Source organism: Medicago sativa, chromosome 5 (genome assembly GCF_051527215.1).
Source record: "Medicago sativa cultivar Bolivia chromosome 5, Bolivia_mono, whole genome shotgun sequence".
NCBI lineage: Eukaryota > Viridiplantae > Streptophyta > Magnoliopsida > Fabales > Fabaceae > Medicago > Medicago sativa.
The window spans coordinates 149,641-158,990 of NC_140753.1; the positions used below are offsets into that span (position 1 = coordinate 149,641).

Genomic DNA, 9,350 nt, shown 5'->3' on the forward strand with positions numbered 1-9,350 from the left:
CCAAATCCTTCCGAGCTCTTCAAAATTCAACTAGCAATTGTCGTTATCCCGTAGTTGAATTGAATGCATTGGGTGGGCACCGGGGATAGGGATCGAGAAGATGAAGCATAGACGAAGACAAGTACACACACATCCATTTCTGGCTAATGGATGCAAAAAATAGCATGGAATATTGGTGTCCACACATACACATACTGGTAACGTAAAGTGTTTGGTTTGAGTTATCCCCACTCCTCATCTTCTGTCGCTATGTACGCCATTTGTCAATTTCCCAACGTTTTTACAAGGGACATAGGCAGATGACTATAGCTTCCTTCCGCATATACTCCATATTACAGTAATTAATTTCTAAAGAACTAGCTAACTACTCAATATAAATTTTGTAAAGAATTACACGTGACCATTATGATGATTTTTGATGAATCAGTAAATAGCAGCCGGAGCTATACACCTAATAATAGTACAAACAAAAAAAGTACTGGAAAAGAAAATGAAATGAATGTGTGCCCTTTTTTTCTCATTAAAACAAAGGAGTAATTAATTGTAACGAGTTTTTGGTAAAGGGGAAGGAAAGTCCTACCAAATCCAAATCATACCATTCAATATACTATATCAAACAAATGAATTATTCAAAAAAAAAATGAAAGCACTGTTCTGTTCTGCGGCGACTTTTATTAATTACAGAACCAACAAGGTGACATGATAATGATTTATAAAGAAAAGTCCTACCTAGCGGAAACGGAAGGATATCCTAAGTAGAGTAATACAGAATACTACCTCCGTCCCGTATAATTGACTTACTTTGGTTTTTCACACATATTAAGAAAAGTGTATAAATAAAGGGGAAAGTGGAATATATTGTATTGGGAATGATAAAAGTAGTATTATTTAGTGTTATATTGTATTGGGAATGATGAAAGTTGTATTGAAAATTGAAATGGGTCAGTTTTTTTGGGACACTTTTTTTTAGAAAATGGGTCAGTTATTCCGGGACGGAGGGAGTACTTTATTTTTTTATTATTTTCCTAAAAAAAGAAAAAAGGTTTATTTTGATTTACTAGTATTACTATTTCTATATGTATGACTATGAGGTGGGCATAAGAGGAGAGGATACAGAGAGATGATGGGTGAGGATGATGAACCTCTGACCCCAGCGGGGAGGTTGTTCCTACAACCAGAGATGAACCAAATAATCCACTGTGTCATAGGGTTGAAGAATCCAATCGATGTTGATTCAGTAAAAACACAAATCCAGAACTCAGTTATGCTTCAACATCCAAGGTTCACTAGCCTCATGGTTCGTGACCATCGAGGTGTTGAACACTGGCGTCCAATCAAAATTGACCTCGACCGCCACATCTTTGTCATCAACGATTCAGTCTCCTATGATGATGAATCAGCAATCAGTGAGTATATGTCTGATTTATGCACAGAATCAAAACTGAGCATGGATAAGCCACTTTGGGAGATGCATATTCTGAGAGCACACAAGTGTATTATATTTAGAATTCATCATTCACTTGGAGATGGAATATCACTCATGTCGATGCTCCTTGCTGGTTGTAGGAAGTTGCAAGATCCAAACGCTCTTCCAACCATATCTCTTCCAAATACTAAACCTCCAACAAGAAATTTATGGAGTATTATGATTGCTCTGTATTTTTCATTTATATATGTCATCCAATTCATTCTGAGGGTTCTATGGATTCGTGACCGTAAAACCGCTATAACAGGCGGAGAAGGGGTTGACCTTTGGCCCAGGAAGATAGCAACTGCTACTTTTTCATTGGAACACATGAAGACTGTCAAGAACGCTGTTCCTAACGCGGTAACTTATTCATTCCTCTTTCAATGCAATCACTCATTCAAACCATTTCTGTGTTTCACTCAAATTATTATAATTACTTTTTAACACCACCACAAATCACTTTTTGTTAAACGCTCCTGTTTTCTGACTTTTTTTTTTTTTTTTTAATGAATAGTAGTCCTTTCTCGCGTGAATTTTAGAAATGACAATACACAAAAAATACACATGTCCAAATAATCCAATACTTTTTGAGCACAAACAAAATTATATCTGTCCAAATCAAACTAGTTTGACTTGATACAAAATTTTAGTTTCGATTTTTTCCCGATGTCAATATCAATTTCTATGGTTAGTTTGGTTTTTTCAAATTTTAAGTCCGATCTCTATGACATAAATGTTTTTTTTTTGAGAGACATGACATAAATGTTATATTCCAATAGTGTGAAAGAAAAAAAAAAACCACTTCATTTTTTTTTTTGAGAGAAAAAAAAAAAAAAACCACTTCATGAACATATTTATAAACTATGCGTGTGTTGTGGGCCACATTTAGGTGATACACATTGGTCTATATTAATAATTGATTAGTTAAACTAACAAGCTCATGGGTAGGTAGGTGTCTTTCATGATTGAATTAGGTTAATTTATTCCAAAAAAAGAAAAACATCCTATCCAATTTCTTTTAGTTTTGTTGTTTGGCTATTGCATTGCCATTGGTTTGATTGAAAATAAACATTAGTGCATATTTGATTTTGCTCAAATAAATTATTGATTTTGAATTATGTAAAAGTGACTCAAATGCGACACTATGTTTAGACTTGAAAACTACAAATACCAATTTAAAGGTAAAATAAATTCCAAAGACAAAATCAAATTTATTTGAAAATAACCCAACGTATCAAAATCAATTTTACATCAACAAACTCGATTATTTGGCTGCTCGCAAGAGTGGAACCAAACATAGCCATAGTGTGTCAAGACTTCCGATCCAATTTAATTTGATTGTGTACATCCATTTGTTTTATTTATTTATGACACCTTTTTTTTGTTTATTTCTTTCACTCTACATATACGCGGTGGAATTATGGAATCAAATTGGGTTCAGTTTCTGTCCTTTTCGATTCAAATAGCTGTCAACTCGTCATTCAATAAATTATGTAGTAATTGGTAGGTCTTGCTAATTACTAACATGCCTTTGGTTTGTTGGGTTGCACTTAATCTGGATGAAAACAACGTGTTAATGGAAGACAAGACACAACCTTGTATTTGCAGTATTAATGTGTTGTTCACCACTCAAAGTACTAATGTGACAGGAAAAGTGAATGATAAACGTAAAATTTATGAACATTAATTACAAGCCACATTGACGTGTGAACATACTGATAAAATAATTTTTGAGAACTTATTTTCCTGTGATTGTTAATTTTTATTTTTGATCTGCAGACCATAAACGACGTTCTATTTGCAGTTATATCATCTGGAATATCAAGATACCTGGACTTCAGAGAACCTAATGGTAAACACATTTGAATAAACATAATTCCCACACATTTACGAAAACCAATTACGACTGATTAAGTGTATGTTTGGTTCTGTGTTGACAAAAATTGATTGAGTGAATTGATTATGTGATATTGATTCTGACTAGAAGTGAGTTGAAGGTAAAATGATTCATGTTTAGATACATTCATGTAAATGTGAGTTAAACAATACACACGAGTGTTAAAAATCAATTATAAAATCAAAATATTCAATTTCTAGCTTGAAGTAGAATAAATTTTGGAGGCAAAATCAACTCTATTCCAGAGCAACCAAACATGCAAGAATTCTACACATTTAGAAGCAATTTTTCCCCCCTCTAGAATTGAAATCAAACATACACTAAATGTTTCTTTGTCGTGCTTTAAGGGCTGCAAGATGGTGTTCAGCTAACAGGATTAGCTATGGTCAACTTGAGGAAGCAGCCAGGATTGCAGGTAGTCCACTCTCCCCAAATTTACTTTATTTATTTATGAATAGTTATAAGCTGTGCTTAGAGTATAATACATATATAACAAGAGTATAATATTGATTGATGTTTGATAAGAATGAGCATTACTTATTATATCAGGAACTGTCCAATTTGATGAAAAGCAATTCAGGGGCAAAATGGGGAAACAAATTTGGTTTGTTCCTACTGCCTATATATTATCATAGAAGCAACAGTTCAGATCCTTTAGAATATTTGAAGAGAGCTAAAGCAATGATTGACAGAAAGAAACGATCTTTGGAGGCCCATTTGTCATACAAAATTGGAGATTTAGTAATGTCAACTCTTGGTCCAAAGGTGCTTTAATTTCTTTCTCCCCTTATTATTTCTGTATAAGCTTATGGTGGTGTGGTGTGTGAAGTATTTATTATATAATTATTTCAAAATTGCAGTTTGCTAGCTTGCTGAATTATCGAATACTCTGCAACACTACCTTTACAATCTCAAATGTGGTTGGCCCTCAAGAGGAGATTATGATTGGAGGCAATCCTATAACGTTCTTAAGGGCAAATAATTCTGCCTTGCCTCATGTACAACCCCTTAACTCACTCTGTTATTTCTTTACAACATAGAGTATTTTATTATTTCTACCTTTTTGTTGAGTATAAATATAATGGAAAGGTTCATGGCCGGTGGTTGTTATTGTTATTCCAGGCACTTGTTTTGAATATGGTGAGTTATGCTGGAAAGGCCGACATGCAAGTGCAGGTGGCTAAAGACATCATTCCTGATCCTCAATTTCTTGCTAAGTGCTTTGAAGATGCATTACTTGAAATGAAGGAGCAGGTTACAAACAAAATATGACATTAATTTGGAAAATTGTATTCATTGGATGTGGGACAACAAATATTATTAACATTGCAATGACTATTAATTGATGAGATACACACAAACAATGAATCATCCACTCCTTCCATCCCTTATTACAAGATATTTCAACGTTCTTCAACAAAGAATAATGCTTAAGGTTACGACAAACACTAGCATGAATTTAGACAATTGGTCAATATTCTTTTTATTTTTAAAATCCAACTAGTTAAACTCAATTTCTGAAAAGTAAAGTAAATGCCACCATCTCCCATAACTTTTTCAAGGCTTTTTGGTGCTTCATCTCTCTTCTTCGTACTGATGATAGAAAATAGGGTTAATTATGTTTTAGATCTCTATAAATAGGCGCGTTTCAGCATTAGTCCCTACTTAAATTTTATTAAATTTTTGGTCCCCAACGTTTTTTTCCGTTAGCAAAATAGGTCCTCGCTGTTAATTTGTTGTTGATTGAGCAAAAGGTGAAGTACATGTGGATGCCACATCTGACTTTTTTTTGTTGGATTAAATATGTTTTTAGTCCCTATAAAATTGAGACATTTTAAGTTTAGTCCTTACTTAATTTTAATAGTTGTTTTAGTCCTTACAAAAATACTATGCACTCAGTATTAATCCCTGTTCAATTCAAATTTGTTTAATTTATGCTTAAACTCTTAAGTTTTTTAACAATTTTTTGTAGACGTGTTAAGAACATTACTAAAAGTTAATCCGCAAAAAATTATCGCAAAATTTGATTTATATGTCCAGATTTTATTACTTTTATCTTTAACTTTTATCATTTTAAAAAATTCATATTTAATTCGTTTCATGTTAAAAAATTCTAAATTTTAGTAATTGAACCTTTCATAGTGTTCTAAACTTGTCTCAAAAAAATTGTTCAAAAATTTAAGAGTTTAAGGATAATTAAACAAACTTTGTTTTAGCAGGGACTAAAACTAAAAGTAATTTTTTTTGTAGGGACTAAAAAACCTATTAAAATTAAGTAAGGACTAAACTATAACTTGAAAAGGTGTTTATAAGTAGAAGGCATCCCTCACTATACAATCTGATTTTGTAGAATTGAATTAAGCATTACTCTTTAGTTGATATGTAGGCATCTTGTATACTGCCACTAGTTTTGCATGAAATAGGAGCATATGGGTTGGTTCGAATTAATATGGGTTTCATAATTCTAGGAATTGGTTCTAACGATGAAGAAAAAAGTTATCTACATGACAAAGAGCTTGACGGTGCCTCGAAATATTCTCACCAATTTGAGTGTAATAGTGTAATGTTTTCCGAATTTGTGTCCGTATTGTTGATTTTTAATGTATTTGTGTTTTTGTAATTTAACGATGAATTTGGGTCATTTTGATCGTTTATGTGAGATAACGCAATTTTAGAAATTTATGGACAAATTTGTGTAATTTCAATCGTTTACGTGTCATTAAGTGTGTTTAAGTGATTACAGATCATTACCTGCGAATTTGTGTAATTTGGACCGTTTGGATCGTTATGTGTGATTATGTGATTGTGAGAAAAACAATGTTTTTGTGTAATTATGTCGTATTATCCGATAATCTTGTTAAACTGTCGTGATGAAAATACTATCATAACTAGTTTTAGTAGGTTTTTTAGTCCCTACACAAAAAAAAAATTACTTCTAATTTTAGTCCTACTAAAACAAAGTTTGTTTAATTATCCTTAAACTCTTAAGTTTTTGAACGGTTTTTTTGAAACAAGTTTAGAACACTATGAAATGTTCAATTACTAAAATTTAGAATTTTTTAACATGAAACGAATTAAATATGAATTTTTGAAAACGATAAAAGTTAAAGATAAAAGTAATAAAATCTGGACATATAAATCAAATTTTGCGATAATTTTTTGCGGAGGAACTTTTAGTAATGTTCGTAACACGTCTACAAAAAATTGTTAAAAAACTTAAGAGTCTAAGCATAAATTAAACAAATTTGAATTGAGCAGAGACTAATACTGAGTGCATAGTATTTTTGTAAGGACTAAAACAACTATTAAAATTAAGTAAGGACTAGACTTAAAATGCCTCAATTTTATAGGGACTAAAAACATATTTAACCCAACAAAAAAAAGTCAGATGTGGCATCCACGTGTGCTTCACCGTTTGCTCAATCAACAACAATTAACAGCGAGGACCTATTTTGCTAACCGAAAAAAATGTTGAGGATCAAAAATTTAATAAAATTTAAGTAGGGACTAATGTTGGAAATGCGTCTATTTACATGGACTTAAAACATAATTAACCCTAGAAAATATGGAAGTGGATGTGAGGTTGGCGGTCGTAAGCATGTGCAACGACAGCTTTTATTTTTTATTTTTAAAGTAATATGCAATGACAGTTATATTGGATTCTACATGGGAGCATATTTCATTTTTAAAATAATTAAAACAAGCATGTAAATTGTACTTCTTTAAAAATAAAAAACATGTAAATTGTACAAAAAAAACATGGAGTAAATAGGCAATTTCCCCACTGAAATTGTAAGTTTCTTTAATTACCCCCTGAAATTAACAAAACTTCAATTACCCCTTGAAATTGCATAACGTTAATCAATTTACCCCCTCCGTCAATTTTTCTGTTAACTGTTTACAGTTATGATCAAATACCCCCCTGAAATTTTGCACTTATGTGCAAAATGTCCCCTAAACTTAAAAATTTATATTTTTTTCCTTACCAAAAATCATACATTCAGTTCTTCAAGTAATATATTGTATCTATTGTCATCAAAATTCTATTCACAAGAACATGAATGAATATATGCCAAAGAAATAATAGTTTTGTCATGTTGCAGCCTTTTCATTCATATTTCATATTCATCAACAAGGAGCAAGATACTTTTTTTACAAAGAAGGTAAAACTAAAAACCAAACATTAAAAAGATATCAAGCGGTTGAAATAAACCAAGACAAGAATGCCATAGCAGCAAAAAATTGATATCTATCACATAACTTTGTAGGACAATGTGATCTACCGGCTTCATGCAGAAGATCTGTGACACAATCTATTTAACATGGTGCAGCTAATAGATATGACATTTCGTGCATTATAAAAATTATATCATTAATTAAGTTGCAAATTCACAAACCTAAGCCTTGTTTCTTCTTCCTTCTGCAGATATTAACCTATGAATTTTCTTTATGGACACACAATTATCAAATACTTGTGTACTTTATGACTGCATACTCTAACATAATTACCAACTTGTGTAAAAAAAGTCTTCTATATATGTATATATTTAAAACACATGAGAGTAACATACCTTCCATAAAGATTTATATGTCCAATAGCCGCATAAATATACATTCCATAAAGATTTATATGATCAATAATTGTTAATTGTTTGTCTTTAATATCTTTTGAGTCAATGATAAAAAAATAATATAAATTTTCAAGTTCATCGGGCATTTTGCACATAAGTGCAAAATTTTAGGGGGGGGTATTTGATTATAACCGTAAACAGTTAACAGAAAAATTTGACGGAGGGGGTAAATTGATTAAAGTTATGCAATTTCAGGGGGGTAATTGAAGTTTTGTTAATTTCAGGGGGTAATTGACGAAACTTACAATTTCGGGGAGAAATTGCCTATTTACTCAAAAAACATGTAAACAAGCGGTCGTGCATTTTGTGCGAACAATGCTTCGCACCATATAGCACGATTCTTCAACAAAATTCACTTGTATTAAAAATGTAGTGTTGGTAATAAATTTGTCAAAAAGTTGAATTAGTTTTACAAATTTATCCTCATAATAATTGATATCAAAAGAGAGAAAAATACAATTTACCTTTAACAAAGGTACTTTAAATAGGAGTATCTTGTATATAAATCATTAATGTATGTTGAATTTTGAAAAATGTCCAGTATTAAAGGATAAAGGAAAAAAATAATCAAGTGATGTACTCAAATGGTTAATGAGCTCCACCAAAGAACATATCATTTGTGAGAATCTGAATTCAATTCATAGGTGGAACAATTCTTAACTGTACTATATTCTTATCTTATAACCAAACTTTGAATTACCAGAATCCCTTATAATTAAGGATGAAGGGAGTACGCTGGGATAATATTTTCTATTTTAAATGTTATAAATGGACTAATTTGTGATCAACCCATTACCACCTTTCATGTTTTTAATCATTTATAATAACCTGCATATTTAAAAATATGCCTTTTAGTTTTAGCTATGGCAATTGCAGTGTGGGAGGTGGCCTATCCACTACCCTGACCAGAGTTGCAAACTAAACTTTAATTATCATAATAATAGTCAGTACTATATATTTATAGTTATAGACTGCTGGAGCGGCAGCTTGCTGTGAAGTTGGTTGGTCCATCAAAATGCTTTGTTGGTCGTTGGATGGTTGGATAGCAGAACTTCATTCATGATCTGAGGAGAGGGTTAGGTATTGTTTCATAAGCTATAGACAGAAAGAGAAGGAATAGCAGGCAAAGCGATCTAAATGCTTAACAAATGGACCAATCCAAAATTGGGGAATGCTATCGACAACTGCGCTTACCTTAGAAAAATGCTCTTCTCCCAACAAGTTTTACTCACTCCCAATTGCACTTTCGAAAATATTTCGGCCGTGAGTTAACTCAAACTGTGTGAGTTAAATCACGCATGTGTTAAACACTTGCGTGACTTAACTCACGCTGGAATTAACACAGTTAAGTCAC

General features: G+C 31.9%; 1 protein-coding gene across 1 annotated transcript; it reads left to right on the forward strand.

Moving 5' to 3' along the window:
- The first annotated feature begins 1,088 nt into the window (after positions 1-1,088).
- LOC146918802 (wax ester synthase/diacylglycerol acyltransferase 11-like) lies at positions 1,089-4,726 on the forward strand. The gene is made up of 6 exons (XM_085712025.1): positions 1,089-1,828; positions 3,248-3,320; positions 3,713-3,780; positions 3,915-4,130; positions 4,226-4,363; positions 4,488-4,726. Exons 1-6 carry the CDS (start codon positions 1,121-1,123, stop codon positions 4,635-4,637), a joined length of 1,353 nt encoding a protein of 450 aa, XP_085568151.1. The 5' UTR covers positions 1,089-1,120; the 3' UTR covers positions 4,638-4,726.
- Positions 4,727-9,350: the final 4,624 nt, after the last annotated feature.

Excerpts from the sequence above, each read along its gene's own strand:
- LOC146918802 (XM_085712025.1), top strand. The coding sequence starts at position 1,121 with ATGATGGGTGAGGATGATGAACCTCTGACCCCAGCGGGGAGGTTGTTC. Across the intron at positions 3,321-3,712 it reads GGACTTCAGAGAACCTAATG|GGCTGCAAGATGGTGTTCAG; the intron begins GTAAACACATTT and ends TCGTGCTTTAAG. Across the intron at positions 4,131-4,225 it reads TGTCAACTCTTGGTCCAAAG|TTTGCTAGCTTGCTGAATTA; the intron begins GTGCTTTAATTT and ends TCAAAATTGCAG.